Raw genomic sequence first — 16,723 nt, 5'->3', positions numbered from 1 at the left:
CATCAGCCTCTGTTTGATTATATTCAGCAATGGGGCTCTCAGTGCTCAAGAGACATTGTTCCATTCTTAAAACACTCTTGTTGTTAGAAAGTTCGTCCTGATACAATAAGAAATTAGGTAGAGCTTTTCTTTCTTTTCTTTTTCCCCCAGAAATGACATCAGGCCCAGGTAATCTGAATGTGATATATCATATTCAGAAAAAAGCCACTAAATATTGGACAGATTCCTTCTATCAGAATTTTCCAAAGGTGACAAACCAACCCTACCACAATCAACCCCACATACCCTTTCCACCCTCAGTTTCTATTAATATAAGAAAATACCTAAGGAGAAGTGGTAGGAGAAAATAGGACCTTTTGTAATTTCTGCGTTTATGGTGAAAGGTTACTTCCTCTCTTTTGTGTGTGTGTGTGTGTGTATATATATAGAGAGATTGATCATGAGAATTGACTGACACAATTACGGAGGCCAAGAAGTCCCACCATCTGCTCTCTGAAAGCTGAAGACCCAGAAAAGCTGGTGGTGTAATTCAGGCCAAGTCTAAAGGCCTGAGAACTGGGGGAGGTGATGATCTAAGTCCCAGTTTGAGTCCAAAGCCCTGAGAACTGGGGCGACTGCTGGTCTGAGTCCAGAGGCCCAAGAACCAGGAGCTCTGATGTCCAAGGGCAAGAGAATATGGATGTCAAGCTCAAAAAGAGAGAGAATTTGCCCTTCCTCTATGTTTTTATTCTATTTAGGCTTAGTCTACTGACTATAATGCTAATCTCATCCAAAAACATCCTTACAGACACATCCAGAAATAAAGTTTTACTAGCTATATGGACATCCCTTAGCCTCATCAAGATGCCATGTAAAGTTAACCATCACAGCTGGGCAGTTCTGATCTAGGCCAGGGTAGGCTGATCTTGGCCCAGCTTGCTCAGTAGTACACAGTCAGCCTTTGGGTTAGTTGGGAGTATCTGGTCTAGGATCTCAGTACCTGTAATGGCTCTCTTCCATGTGGTCTCTACTTTCCCAGCAAGATAGCCTGGTGGTAACAGGGCACTGAGAGAGTCAAAGCATGGAGAGCTGCAAAGCCTTTTGTGGTCTAGGCTTAGAACTGGGGCACAATTAATTCTTCCACATTCTATTTCCACAAAGCACAGTTGAGAGGAGATTGAGGAAAAAAAATAAATTCCTTTCATGGTAATATCCCCAATGAGTTGGCACTACTAAGCACTACTAAGTAAAGCATTTTCACTTATATTACATAGAAATCAACCTCCCTTAGTCTTCAGCCTGAGGATTAGACCTGAATTTTCCCACTCAAAGCAATACTAACACATCTACCCCTATACCATATAGTAGATCTCCAGATGGTCACAGTTATCCTGTATATCCAGTCTCCTTTTTCTTTTCCATTCCCTAGATCTTCTAGTCCTTTCTCTAATGGCATGCTTTGTAGGCTTTACCATCAAGGTTTACTGTACTTGAGATAAAATCTGACTTGCTCATTTTTTTAATAAAATGTGGCATTCATAATTGAATGTTATATTGCAGACTTATTTTGACAAGAGCAGAAAGCAGCAGGGCCGTGCTTTATTTTATTTTTGCTTTAATCAGAACTCTGTGATTTTATTTACATGCCCAAATGTTGTGGCTTTTGGAGGAGCTGAATCACATAGTTAGTTTATTTTGAAGGATGATCTAGTAAGTTTTCCTAGACCCAAGACTTTTTTGTACCTGGACAGTATATCTTTAAATGTCTAAAGGAAGGGCTTGACATTTTTTCTTATTATATTTTCTTTTCTTGGATTCAAGCCCAAAGTATCAGCCTGTTGAGATAATTTTGAATCACAATTCTCTTACTTGTTTTCCCAGTTTTGTCTCAACAATAAGCTTATGTCTTTATCTAATACTTGACAAGAATGTGAAACTAGGGCACCCCAAAAGCCATAGTCCTACTCACTCCTTGAGAAACACCTCTTAGCCTGAGGTGGAGTAGTGAAGAGTATGAGTATAGATTGCTTATCCACTGTGAGCCCATCTAATTGCACTCACATTAGCCTATTGCCCTGATTTCTCTGAGTTGTCCACAATGATATCAGCATAGGGTTTTTTGTTGTTTATTTTGTTATTTTCTGGAGGTCTTGCCGATAACCACTCACCAATGTCTATAATATCTACTCACTTATTAATTGCAGATTTTTTCTTTATACATTAATTCAAAATATTGATACTATATAAAAATGAATAGGAGTAGATAATAATATAACAAACACATACCTCCTTGACTGCTTTATCAAATCGTCACATGGCATGTTTGCTTTAGAAATATCTTTATTTTATTTTTAAGAAATAAAATTACTAGTACAGTTGGGGCATCCTGTGAGCCTTCCTTGTTGTGATTTCAGAGTATATCATTCTCATGCATGATTTATAACTTCTGCATAGGCACTATATCCATAAATATTACACATTGGTTTTATAGGTCTTTAAACGTTACCACACTGCAAATACTATTCTGCAACTTGCATTTTTTGCTCAACATTATATTTTTGAGACCTATACACACTGATGAATATAATGCTAGTTCATTCTTTTTGGTGGCTGAAAAGTGTTCTATTGCAGGGTGGGCAACCTTTTTCTGTAAAGGGATAGAATAAAAATATTTTAGATTGCAGGCCATCTGTGATCTGTGTCACATATTGCAAATCCAAGAAGGAAGTGACTGGTACAGATCTGAGAGTAGACTGAAAGGCTTGGCTTAAACTTCTAATGACAATTCCATTTAATGTTTTTCTGCACCAAAGATCATTTTCAGCTATACTCAATATAGTATACAAGGGCTGTCCAGAAAGTATCCAGCCATTGTTAAAATATTTTTCATATTACATGACTGGATACTTTGCAGACAGCCTTCATACATAGCTGCTATAGCAGCCTAAACAATGATCTATGTGATTATGTAATGGTTTATGTCAATGTGTAAAATCATACAAAGTCTGTAAGACTTGAAGGAGAGTTCATATTCATTCCTCCTAAATTGTACCCACCTCTAAATGTGCTGAGAAAAAAAAATACTTTCATGGCATCCCAAGAGTTTTCATTCAGGCTTGGCTTTCGCCTGATGTTGCCTCTGAATTTTTCTGGAGTTTGTGGCCACAAGCCAATTGAAGTTATTTAGTGATACTCAGTGGGAAGACACACACTTCCCACCCACCTCCACACAAGAGTGTGTTGTCAAGGCTCTATTTGGGTTTACTGGAACATGGAAATGCTGCTTATATAGCTTTTTAGATTTCTTTCTGGGGCCTATATTTAAATAATCTGATATCCAGTATAGGGCCTTCTAATTCCTCATCCACATCTCTGTAAAGTAAGTAGGCCTTGGTAGTACAGCTTAGAATTGGAGGCACTGAGCAGGTACAGTCACACACAGAAGAACTGAGATTGTTGCAAGGTCTAAGCCATTCATTTATCCATTTATTTCTTTATTTTTTTTCTTTTTATTTCAGCATGTTATGGGAGTACAGATGATTAGGTTACATATGATGCCCTTACCCTCCCTCCCCCCCAAATCCAAGCTTCAAGTGTGTCCATTCCCCTGGAGGTGCACATCGCACTCATTGTTTGTGCATATGCCCGTTGTATCCTACCTATTTCTAAAATGTTTTCATGTTGCTTACAACCATGGACACATATCAAACAAAACCCTAAGATAAGGAGAGCAGAATGAAGTACTCAAAAAGAGGTAAGGGAAGATAGATTTGAGGGAAAAATTATGCTGAGGATTATTGTGCGAGTTCAAAAGATTAATGGGAGTAAGGATGTGTGTACAAATATTTGTGAGTGTTTATGGTTCAAGTGTTAGCAAGGGAAATAATGCAAGAGATTATTTCAGTCATAGAGGGTCTAATGGTCATGCCTGATTATTTACAAAGTTCACTGTACGTGAATAACTGCATTTTAAGGCTATTTGCCAGAGCTTGCCCTAGCTGAGAATCTGCAGAAGAATGGAGAGCCTCTCTCTTGGTGTTCTGAGTGACCCTGCTACCGTTTTGCTGTTAGATAACCTGACAGCAGGCCCCACACATGAGTCCAGGTACTTCCTTGATCTCGCTATCGAGGGGAAGGGTGTTTTTTATCCAGCTCAACTCACTGATGCCTCTGTTTTCTGCCTGAGGCAGGATGATAAGGAAGGAGGAGGACAAGTTGGTAGGGCAGATAGAGGGGTCTGCCCCTGCCCCACATCTTTCTGATCATTGGTTGTGCCCTGGGAGGCAATTCCAATTCCCAGAAATCAGCTTAGCACAGTGAGGCTTACCCACTCCCAGGTACCTAACCAGCAAGATTTCAGGGATCTTTATCTATGGAATGCTCATATAATAGAAGACAAATATGAAATTTGGGCTCAGTGATAGCAAGGTAGAATTGGACAACTCTCCAAAGTACTCTGGGGGGATTCTCCAGACTTCTTGAGGATCTGGGCAGTTTTAAAGGTAGCAGACTCCTTCTTTCCTCCCATTGATAAAGAAATAAAAAGTGTATCTGAGACCACTGCTAGGGAAATAGACCTCATTGTATTTATTTAGGCAGAAGAACCTACTGGTTAAGACCAAGATTCTAGAGCAAGATTCCTTAGGTTTGAATCCCAGCTCTATTAGCTGGGAAGTTATTTAACATCACTGTGTCCCCACTTTCTCATCTGTATTATGAGGATAATAACAGTATGTACTTTATAGGATTGTTGTTAGAATTGAGTGATTAGTACCTGTAAAATTCTTCCAGTAGTCCCTTGGCATGAAATAAGAGTGTAATAAATGGTTTGAGCATAAGAAAGGTAAGCTGGAAGAGATCTTATCATCCATATCCTCAAGCAAGAAATTGAAACATGTCTGGGACAAAAAGTACACAATCATCCAGGATCTCTGGAAATTATAGAGTATACAGTTATAATTACATCTCATGGGTTGTGAATGATGAGCCATAATATTTGTTCTAACAATTCTGAGAACTAAACAAGATATAAAATATGTATTGAAGGGAAATTCCTCAATTTCTTACTAAACATCTGGTAAATGGCAGACGTTCAAGGGAGAGATTTTGGTAGCAGTAAGATCTTAGTCACTAAGACTTTAAGAAGTTTTTTACAGTACCAGGTATCATACTGCTTACATCTGTAGCATGAGTTTTCTTTAGTGATCCGAGTATGGGTTTATGCTATGTTTATTTTATACTTGGCATTTTGCCAGGGTAGGGAAGGAAAATATCTTTGAAACAACTTCACTATAATAATGAAAGGGTAGGTTTTTTTTTGCCTTTAAAAATCCACTCTAATAAACATTTATTGAATGCCTACTAAGTATAGTTTTTTATACCTAGTTTTTTAAATACATGTTTTTATTTAAGTATAAAATGCATACAGAAAAATATACTCATCTGAAGTGCAGGGATTGATGAATTAACACAAAGTAAACACACCCATGTAAACTTCTATCCAAGTCAAGAAACAGAAGAATACCAGCAACCCAAAAAGCCTCCTTGTGTCCCTGATCAGTCACCTTCCCTACCCTTCTCCCCAAAGGTAACTAAGCGGAAAGCAGACTTCTAACACCACAGATTAATTTTTCCTATTTTTTTATGCTATATAAATGGAATCAGAGGTCTAGCCACTTTCATTCAACACTTTATTTTTTTATGTATTTATTTTTTTTTGAGACAGAGTCTCACTCTGTTGCCCGGGCTAGAGTGTCATGGCGTCAGCCTAGGTCACAGCAACCTCAAACTCCTGGGCTCAAGCGATCCTACTGCCTCAGCCTCCCGAGTAGCTGGGACTACAGGCATGCGCCACCATGCCCGGCTAATTTTTTATGTATAGATTTTTAGTTGTCCAAGTAATTTCTTTCTATTTTTAGTAGAGACGGGGTCTCGCTCTTGCTGAGGCTGGTCTCAAACTCCTGAGCTCAAATGATCGACCCGCCTCGGCCTCCCAGAGTACTAGGATTATAGGCGTGAGCCATCGCGCCTGGCCTCAACACTTTATTTTTGAGAGTTATTCATGTTGTGGCTTATAGCAGAAGTTTGTTCCTTAGCATGACTGTGTAGTATTCCATTGTATGAATATATCACAATGTATTGATACATTCTGCTCTGGATTAATATTTAGGTTATTTCCAGAATGTGATTATTGAAAATAATGCTTTTATAAATATCTTTGTGCGTGCCTTTTAGTACACATATATATGCAGTTCTGTTGCATATATACTCAGGATTAGAACTGCCGTGCCACAGGGAATGCTGTTGTATAGCTTTAGTAGCAACTGCAAAAGTGGTTTTACCATTTTACACTTCCACAAGCAGCATCTGAGAGTTCCATTTACTGCACATCCTTGCCAACACTTACTTATTTTTGTGATTTGGTGGATGTGTAGTAGTAACTCATTGTAGTATGAATTTGTATTTCTTGATGACAAATGAGCTTGATTTCCTTTTATATCTTTGGTGGCTATTTTGGTGTTGATTTAAAAAATTGAGTTGTATTTACCCTTTTGGTCCCTGTTCATACCTTCTTGTATCTCCATTCTTCCATGTGGGAGCATTTCCTGTGGGCCTGAACTACTACCTATAGTATCTTCTTTAGAGTGGTTCTGCTGGTGACAAATTCCCTCTCCTCATTTTTGTTTTATCAGAAAATATCTTTCTTTTACCTTCATCTTTGTATATGTAAGATGGTGTTAGAGGTATTTACTTCCTACTTTGAGGTTATCATTCCTTTGTCTTCTGGCTTCCATGATTTCCGTTAAAATGCTGCTGTCACTGCCATCATTGTTGTTCCTTTGAAGTTAATATGTTTGTTTTTCACTGCTTTTTAAGATTTTCTCTTTGAATTTGGGGTTCAGTGATTTTAACATAATATGCTTAGTTGTGGTTTTATTCAGTTATCCTACTTGGGATCTGTTGCATTTCTTCAATCTGTGGTTTGATATTTTAGTGGTTTGGGAAAATTCTTAGCTTTTATCACTTTAGATATTGCTTCTGAGCAATTCTTTTTTTTCTCTATCTCTAGGACATTTTCACCTTCACATAAGTTTCTCATGCTTATTGTTTTTTCCATTAGAGTATTTTTTCTGACATGCCATCTAGTGAGTACTAATTATTTTTATAGCTATGTCTAATCTGCTATTAAACCCATCTGTTGATTTCTTAATTCTAATTTTATGGTATTTTTCAGTTCTAGAATTGTCATTTGAGTTTATAAAATAGTTTTCAGTCTCAGATAAGTTCCTCATTTTGTTACATAGTTTCATAAATGTATTAATTACAGTTATTTTTGAGTCCATGTCAGATAATTCCAAAATCTGTATCTACCGTAGGTCCGTTTTTATTATCTATTGTTATTTTTGGATTTTGGTCATTTTTTGTTTCTGTTGTTGGCATGCCATGTTATTTTTATTAGGTCATTAAGTATGAAATGTCTGATTTCAAATCAAAAGTGTAGTTTATTATATCTCAAACAAGAAGCAGTACAATTAATCAAAGTATGCCCTTAAACTATGGAAGTAGTTTTGCCATCTTTACGGCAGCTTGTTCATGCCAGCAGTGAAGAAGCCTGGAGAGCATGTGGTGATGAAATTGCAAAAGTCATTTTCCACAGCTTGTTGAGAATTGAATATTTTTCCTTGCAAAAGTCATCCAAAGCCTAGAAAAAAGTGGTAGTCAGTTGGTGCAAGGTCTGGTGAATAGGGTTGATGACAGACAGTTTCCAAGTCCAGCTGCTGTAGTTTGAGCAGTGTTGTTTGTGCAACATGTGTTTGAGTATTGTCTTATAAGAGGATTGGCCCGTCTATTGACCAGTCTCGTCTGCTTAATTGCAAGCACACTCATCATTTTGTCCAATTGGTTGCAGTAGACATCTGCTATAATCGATCGACCAGGTTTCATGAAGCTGTAGTGGATAATACCAATGCTGGACCACCAAACAGACACCATTAGCTTTTTTTGATGAATATTTGGTTTTGGACTGTGTTTTAGCACTTCATCTTTATCCAGCCAGGTACTAAGAGACTATGAATTTGAACACAACTTTCAGCAGGCTCTCAAAGCAGGTGAGTATGGGAGCAAATATTGACATTCAGGCCCCATAATGGCCCTGGTTTACACCCAGAGCTTTCTGGTAGGAACTCAAAGGATACTAGGAGTAAGGGTGACTGCAAATAGATTAAGACCTCACAAAGACTAAAGCACAGATTTCAACCAGTTCGAGGCGTGGTTGAATCAAGTGAAAATTAAGAATTTCTGGTCTGTGACAGACACCATTAAGGGAATAAAGAGATTATCTCCCATATACTGGGAGAAAGTATTTATAAAAGATATGTCTGATAAAAGACTGTTATCCAAAATATACAAAGAACTCTTAAAACTCAATACTAAGGAAACAAACAATCTGATTAAAAAATGGTCCAAAGACCTTAACAGACACCTAACCAAAAAAGATATACAGATAGCAAATAAGCATATGAAAATATGCTCCACATTATATGTCATCATGGAAATACAAATTAAGACAACAATGAGATACCACTATATACCTATTAAAATAAAATATTATTTCAGCCTTTAAAAAGAAGAAAATCCTGTCATTTTCGATAGCATGGATGAACCTGGAGGACATTATGCTAAGTGAAATAGCCAGACACAGAAACAAAAATACTACATGATCTCATTTATATGTGTCATCTAAAAAAGTCAAATTAATAGAACCAGAGAATAGAATGGTAGTTCTTAGGTGCAGGGATGGGGTGGAGGAAATGGGGAGCTGTTGGTCAAAGGATGCAAAGTTTCAGTTATGTAGGATTAATAGGTTCAATCCTATATAACTGATACCCAATGTACGGCATGGTAACTTTAGTTAATAATACTGTATATATACTTGAAGTTTGCTAAGAGAGTAGATCTTAAGTGTTCTCATCACAAAATAAGGTAACTATAGATGAGGTGACAGATATATTAATTAACTTGACTATAGTCATCATTTCACAATATGTACATATATCAAAACATCAAGCTGTACACCTTAAATGTATTGGCCAAAATCCAGAACACTGACAACACCCAATGCTGGTGGGGATGTGGAGCAACAGAAATTCTCATTCATAGCTAGTGTAAATGCAAAATGGTACAGCCACTTTGGAAGACAGTTGGGCAGTTTCTTACAAAACTAAACATACTCTTACTACACAGTCCAGCAATCACACCCTTTGGTATTTACCCAAAAGAGTTAAAAACTTATGTTCACATAAAAACCTGTGTGGGAATGTTCATAACATCTTTATTCATAATTGTCAAAACTTGGAAGCAACCAAGATGTCCTTTAGTAGGTGAATGGATGAATAAACTGTGGTATATCCAGACAATATTATTGAGCACTAAAAAGAAATGAACTATCAAGCCTTGAAAAGATATGGTGGAGGAAACTTAAATGTATATTACTAAGTGATAGAAGCCAATCCGAAAGGCTACATATTGCATGATTCCAACTATATGACATTCTGGAAAAGGTAAAACTATGAAGACAGTAAAAAGATCAGTGGTTGCCAGAGGTTAAGGGCGAGGGATGAATAGGCAGAGCACAGAGGATTTTTAGGGCAATGAAATTACTCTGTATGATAGTGTCATGGTGGGAACATGTCTTTATACATTTGTCCAAAGCCGTAGAATGTACAACACCAAGAGTGAGCTCTAATATAAATGATGGACTTAGGGGATAATGATGTGTCAATGTAGGTTCATCAGTTGTAACAAATATACTACTCTGGTGTGGGATGTTGATGATGGGGGAGGCTGTGCTTATGCGAGGTCATGGAGTATATCGCAAATCTCTGTACCTTCTGTTCAATTTTACTATGAATCTAAAACTACTCTAAAAAATAAGGTTTATTAAAATAAACAGGAAAACATAGTTCAAGACAGTTAAAAAAATGAAGCATCAGGCATAGAGTGTTTCCCTCTGTGGAAAACAGTATGGAGATTCCTAAAAGTATGTAAGTTTAAAAGGTTCAGATGATAGAGAGGAACATACTGAGAAATTTACTACCGAGTACCCTCTGTTTGTATACCTACTACTGGTATATATTGAGGGGCATCAAGAAGAAATATAAGACATGGTTGGTCTTGACTCTCCAGAAGCTTATAAGCCAATTGAGGAAACAAAACACACCATGTAAAGGACTCAACATGTTCAGACAGACAGGAAGGTGTTTTAGTTTGGGTTGCCCCTGAAGCAGACACTGAGAGGAGGATTTAAGTGCATGTACTTTGGGAGGAAGGTGTAAGGAAGATGGGGGAAGAGAAACGAGGCAGGGAAGGGGAGGAAGCCAATAAAGGGAGCATTGTTAGACAGCTATCACAGTGGGTGACTAGAAGTTAATCCTACAAGGAAACACTGGGAAATGGTATAGAACACATGCCTCAGAGTTATTCTACCCAAGGAGTGGGGAAACCAGGGTACTTACATTCCAGCTGTTAATCAGGGCTGGAATTGGGGTGTTGAGGGCTCTCCCAGAAGTATTAATTCCTGACACTTCAGCCTGCTAGGCACCTGGGCAGAGCAGCGTTCTTCAGATCTGGAAAAAGTCCTCAGGCACAATGGGCAGATATTGACAGCCAGAAGTCAGCCTGTGCACATAAAACAGAGAAGAGTCCAAGGAATATGGACTGACAGTGTCTGCTGTGGTAGGATTCCTGGTGGAGGTGAGACTTGACATTGCTCTTTCTCTTTTTTCCCTAGGCCTCTTAATGACCCTATCCCTGTTGTCCATTGTGTACGGAGCCTTGCGCTGCAACATCCTAGCCATCAAAATCAAATACGATGAGTACGAGGTCAATGTGAAGCCTCTGGCCTATGTCTGTATCTTCCTCTGGAGGAGCTTTGAGATTGCTACTCGAGTTATAGTCCTAGTCCTCTTTACCTCCGTCCTGAAGACCTGGGTGGTGTCCATCATACTCATCAACTTCTTCAGCTTCTTCTTGTATCCCTGGATCCTCTTCTGGGGCAGAGGCTCCCCATTCCCTGAGAACATAGAGAAGGCCCTCAGTCGAGTGGGCACCACCATAGTGCTATGCTTCCTCACTCTACTCTATACCGGTATCAACATGTTCTGCTGGTCAGCTGTACAGCTGAAAATCGACAGCCCCGACCTCATCAGCAAGTCCCAGAATTGGTACCAGCTATTGGTGTACTACGTGGTCAGATTCATTGAAAATGCCATCCTCCTCCTCCTGTGGTATCTTTTCAAGACCGATGTCTATATGTATGTGTGTGCACCTCTGTTGATTCTGCAGCTGCTTGTTGGGTACTGCACAGCCATTTTTTTCATGCTTGTGTTCTATCAGTTCTTCCATCCTTGCAAAAAGCTCTTTTCCACTAGTGTTTCTGAAGGCTTTCAGAAGTGGCTCAGGTGTTTTTGCTGGGCCTGTAGGAGACAGAAATCCTGTGAGTCAGTAGGAAACACAGACCTAAAATCATCCAGAGAAAAAGATGAGACACCTTCTAGCAGTAGAATAAGTGCTGAGCCCAGTCAGTTATTGAATGCTGATGAGCTCTGCTCTGCTTAATGGGACCCAAGGTTTCTCAGGGCACAGGCATATTTTTTTCTGGGTTTGATACCTGTTCTTAATACAAGTAATGAGCCCTGCACAGGGAAAAAGGCAGGAAGTTAGCTGTCAACTCCTCGTGAGCTGCTCTTCTTTATAGAGCTCTTGGGTATGTGGAACTATGGGGAGAAGCCAGGGAAACCTCGGTGTTGAAGAAGGGTACCACAGTTCCTAGGTGACCAAATTATGTTCTAGGCATTACTAGCCTTTTCACTGACAAGGTACCCCTGAAATCTGAGTTGGGCTGGTTAGATCCATCAGGTAGAATGAGGAGAGGGGCTTACTTGTTTTCTAGTTTTCTGGACTATTGGTCCGGGTAGCCTGATGATTTGTTGTTCCTGAATATAATTTTTACCCCAGAGCTATCCTGATGACCAGAGAAGGTTACTGGGGTTTTGCCGTCAGCAACATCATTCCTGTCAGAGCTTACAGGGAGGGCTGTTGAAGTTTGGTTTTTGAATAGACAGATATTCCATTTTCATCTCATTAGGGCTCTTTGTACATAGCCAACTGTAGCCACCCTGGCATGCTGTCTAATTGATTCAAGAGCCTAGATTTAGAGACATTATTCCTTAGGATCCATGGGTAATGAATTCTAAATTTGGCTATGGAAGTTCTTTAATTTTAGGAAAGTTCTGATCCTTTGGTATGTTGAAGAAATTCTGGATCAGGAGGGATGTTAAAACATGGTAGAATTCTTACCACCCCAGAATGGTTGAATATGTGAATCTGCTAGAAGGTATGCTTAAACCTCCTCAAGGTTCAGTCTTGTCCTGTGACTCTGGGAAATTTCTAGTAGAATTTTCTGGGATTCACCTTTTTAGGAAAGAAGAGAATAAAACTTACAGTCTCCACTTCCACCTTCCCCTTCCTTGCCTGCCAGGAAAGTTTTAGATAAGAGTTACGCTGGTTAACAAGTTTTTCTGGAAAACCCTACAGAAATTTCTCACCCAGTTCAGGCGTATAGGGCATTTTAATTTTCATTATTTGAAAGAAGAGGGTTTTCCTCACCACCACCCCTAGTTAGAGATTGACTTCAGAAACTTTTCTTAAAGTATAGAAAGAGATGAAATGATCAGATTTTTATCTTTCATTAAATACATTTTGATTTGCCATAATTGTTAGTTTGAAAAAAGATTTCCAATTTTATCCTATGTCCTTTTATCATCTATATAATTTTTCTTTAATTTGGAACCCTAATTGCTTCATAAAAGAGAATTCGATAGCATATCCTCAATTGTCCTGGAAAAATGCCTAGATCCAGTGCCATTATTTCTACCATTAAAATATTCATAATGAAATACTTGGAAACAGGTGACCATAAAGATCATACCAATTTAGAATGAAGATTGGAGTAAAATCTCAGAAATTTCTAAAGGGGACTCTATTTATGCACTCTGATTTTACCAGATGGAGTAGGGATCTACTTCTCTGATTTTATTAGCCTACAAAATGTGTTTATCTGGCCATCACACTTCTGGTAATTTTCCTTTTTAATTCTTGGTGTCAAATTTATAAGTAATTTCATACACAAAGATAAAAATGCAATTTGGTAATCAATTTCCACTACATTCAGGGGTCAAAGAAACAGTATATATTCTTTCACAATATTCCGTATTGTTTAATATTTTTATACAGTTCCATAGAAATAATAAGCTCCCAAATTGTAGAGCCTCGATTTTAGTTTTATGAGGTATCTTTTCTCATTTGAAATTTTCTTGGTTTATCAATATTTGTGGTTTAATTTTGTGGAGATATCCAGAAACAGATCATTTTTTGGTCTACTTTTAACCAAATAAAAATAAAACTCAAGATTGTCTATGTTCTGCCTGTTAGCACCACCTAATACTTGCCCTATTTTTAATAGGCCTAAAATAAATAGTGAGCATACATAACCAAAATGATACTTCTTACAATATGTGCTTCCATGCACTCATGTAATCACATATATGCCCAGATACACAATTGTAGTACACAGAAGCACCCTTCAATATAACGACTGTGACTAAAATAAAGCTAAGATCTAAAGCATCCTTTTTTGGTCATTTCCTAGTTAGCAGAAGGGTTCTGTGATGAGGAGAGCAGTAAGGCCATTCCTAAATCATTCCAAGTGTTTCTTTTTATCAAACCAGTTAGTTGTGTTCCTTGACACCAGATATTTTCAATCTCTTTTGTGAGAAAGACATTCTTGACTTGATGGTTTGCAGTAGCTGATGGTAGGGTTAATGATGTCCATTTTCCACCTGAAATGCCTTCAGGTCATGCCTTGGGAGTGAGGAGTGTGAGCAGCCACCAGCCTGTCACTGACTAGGTGTGTTCAGAATTGGACAGGGGTGGAGAGACTGGTATTTCCCAGCTTTGATTTGGAAGCCTGTCTTAAAAACCATTACAAAGTCTTAATCTTCAAATACATTTTAAATTACTTTAGTTTAGAAGATAGGTAAGCACCTTGAGTGATCCAAAAGCAAACTAACAGTGATGGTCTGTCAGATTCCCAAAGCCTAATTCACACACTTGTAAGGACAGAAGTTTGGTAACTAAATTGGACATTTTGTCAGCTTTAACCCTTGATATACAGGTACCCCAGCTTTGGGGACATGTATGTCCATTCACTTTGAGGGAGAGAAATCACTGCTTTTTTTCTGCATGGTGAAAATGTAAGTTATAGTGAACTGAGAATTTTTGTATTTAATTTTTTTTACGTCTTTGAGATGGCAAAATTCCAGTTCACACTGCAGAGCTAGGTTGTCCTAAAGGCATAAAACAAGTCAGAAAATTTCTTCATGTGTTGAGAGTTAAAATGTGTTTTTCAGTTATAATTCCAATTTTTAAACTCTCAGTTCTTTGTCTAATTAATCACATGCCATAACTTGTCATGAGAGCTGCTCTAACCAAATTGCTGTCATTTGGCTGGATGAGGGTAAAATATTTTTTCAAAATACATTGAAATAAGTTTATCAAACATGTTTAGACTTCCACTCATCGTTAGTAGAGACAGCCCAGTATAGAGATTGGCATCTCCCTGTCCAGCCCTACAAGTTACTTAATTGCTGTATGCCTCAGTTTCCTGACCTACCAAATTTGGATGATATACTTGTCCACCCTACCTCACAAGGTTATCAGAAAGATCAAATTAAATAATAGGCATGAAAATGCTTTGAAAATATTTTTAAAGTGCCATAGATATTTAAAGAGTTGTTATTATAGTTATTAAAATCCATAAGCATGTTATTATTATTTTTTTACTGTTTGAAAAGAAGTAAGTAGTGTCATCCACATGAGTGTCTTGAGTGCATATGTGAGCCTTTGGCCTTCTAGTCAGTTGCCCTTTCTCTTACCACCAGTTGCTTACAAAAATTAGCACACAAACACATGGTACTTGGAGAAAAAAGACCACTGAATCTGAGAAAGTGTTTCTGATGGTAAATGAGTTTATTGTTTTGGTATAGTTTTCCATGTAGGATATAGCAACATCTTTTGATAATTGTGCTTTACAACTCGAATGCCTGATTCAGGTCATTAACTGAATGTGAGTTTAATCTTTTCATCCTTGTAAATGGAAAAATAAACATTCAAATTGATTGTCAAACAGCATTTCCTTGGAAACCACCTTAGAACATTAGTGCTATGGTTATGAGCATATGTGCCAGTACTTTTCAGCCAATGCATTGTGGATGTGAGCTTTTGTCAACTGCTTCTCTGCAGTCATTGACTCTAATAAATATTGTTATGTTTCTTCATACAATAAATTAATTTTTCAATTTCTCCTTGCATTTCATTTCTTATACAGTCCTTATGTGCCTTTTTTTTTTTTTTTTTTTACTTAAGGGACTGCTTTAAAAACATTTGAAAATGGCTTATTATGACTAATTACAGTTTTATAACCTCACCTGGAAATTCCTTCTGTAGGATGAGAAATTTGAAAGTGCTAACATTCAGCCTTATAAGACAGCAACAATCCATGAAAACTCATCTGACTGTTTTATAAGCATTTACGCCATTTGTTAAAGCTGTACTACTATATACTAAAATTCTGCTCGGTTGTCTGTCAGTTGCTGTGTGTGATACAAAGAAGAGTCTGTGTGTGGGGGTGTGTGTGTGTGTAAATGGTATACTAATTCAGAAATATAGAACACCAAAGGGGTGGCTTGATATTAACATAAATAATCAAATGTAAATGACCATCCATGGTTGGACAAAATATCAGTCATTAAAGGGACCATTCCAGATAATGAAATAGCCATGGACTGTTTCAATAATTTCTTTTCTTCTGAAGGTCGCCTTACAGTTTGCAAAGACTTAGTTGTAGGATAAGTCTTTTTTTTAAAAGCAGCTTTATTGAGGTATAATTGATAATCAAAAAAATGCACATATTTCATATATACAGTTTGATGAGTTTATACATATGTAAACACCCATGAAGTCATCACCACAATCAAGGTAATAGACATATCCATCACCTCCAAAAGTTTCCTTGTGCCTCTTTGTTTTCTCTCTCAATTTTTTAAGAACACTGAACATGAGTTCTGTCCTCAAAATTTTAAGTACAGTAGATCTCTAGAACTCATTCATACAGCATAATTGAAACTTTATACCCATTGAACATCAACTCCCCACTTTCCCTTCCCCCTAGCCTCTGGCAACCACCATTCTATTCTCTGCTTCTATCAGTTTTACTATTTTAGATAACTCATGTAGGTGAAATCAAGCAGTGTTTGTCCTTCTGTGTCTAGTTTATTTCACTTAGCATAATGTTCTCCAGCTTTATCCGTGTTGTCACAAATGACAGGTTTTCCATCTTTTTTAGGGCTCAGTAATATTCCATTGTATGAATATGGTACATTTTATTTATTCATTCACCTGTCTGTGGACATTTGGACTGTTTTCATATCTTTACTATTGTGAATAATGGTACAGTGAACATGGGAGTGCTGATATCTCTTCAAGATCCTGATTTCATTGTTTTGGATACATATTCAGAAGTGGGATCACTAAATAATATGGTAGTTCTATTTTTAATTTTTTGAGGAGCCTCCATACTGTTTTCCATAGAGGGTGCACCATTTTACATTCCCACCAACAGTATACA

The 16,723-nt window shown here is 37.6% G+C and overlaps 1 protein-coding gene across 1 annotated transcript in view; it reads left to right on the top strand.

The window, feature by feature from the left end:
• XK (X-linked Kx blood group) overlaps positions 1–11,845 on the top strand; it is a 38,376-nt gene extending 26,531 nt beyond the window's left edge. Inside the window, exon 3 of the mRNA XM_012642092.1 lies at positions 10,769–11,845. Coding sequence (XP_012497546.1) covers positions 10,769–11,595 — 827 coding nt within the window. The 3' untranslated portion in view covers positions 11,596–11,845. The remainder of the gene's footprint in view (positions 1–10,768) is intronic.
• The last annotated feature ends 4,878 nt before the right edge of the window (positions 11,846–16,723 follow it).

This window comes from Propithecus coquereli, unplaced genomic scaffold (genome assembly GCF_000956105.1).
Source record: "Propithecus coquereli isolate 6110/MARCELLA unplaced genomic scaffold, Pcoq_1.0 Scaffold173, whole genome shotgun sequence".
In the NCBI taxonomy this organism is placed as follows: Eukaryota; Metazoa; Chordata; class Mammalia; order Primates; family Indriidae; genus Propithecus; species Propithecus coquereli.
The sequence above is the reverse complement of the archived record's forward strand: the minus strand, read 5'-3'. Positions and strand labels throughout refer to the sequence as shown.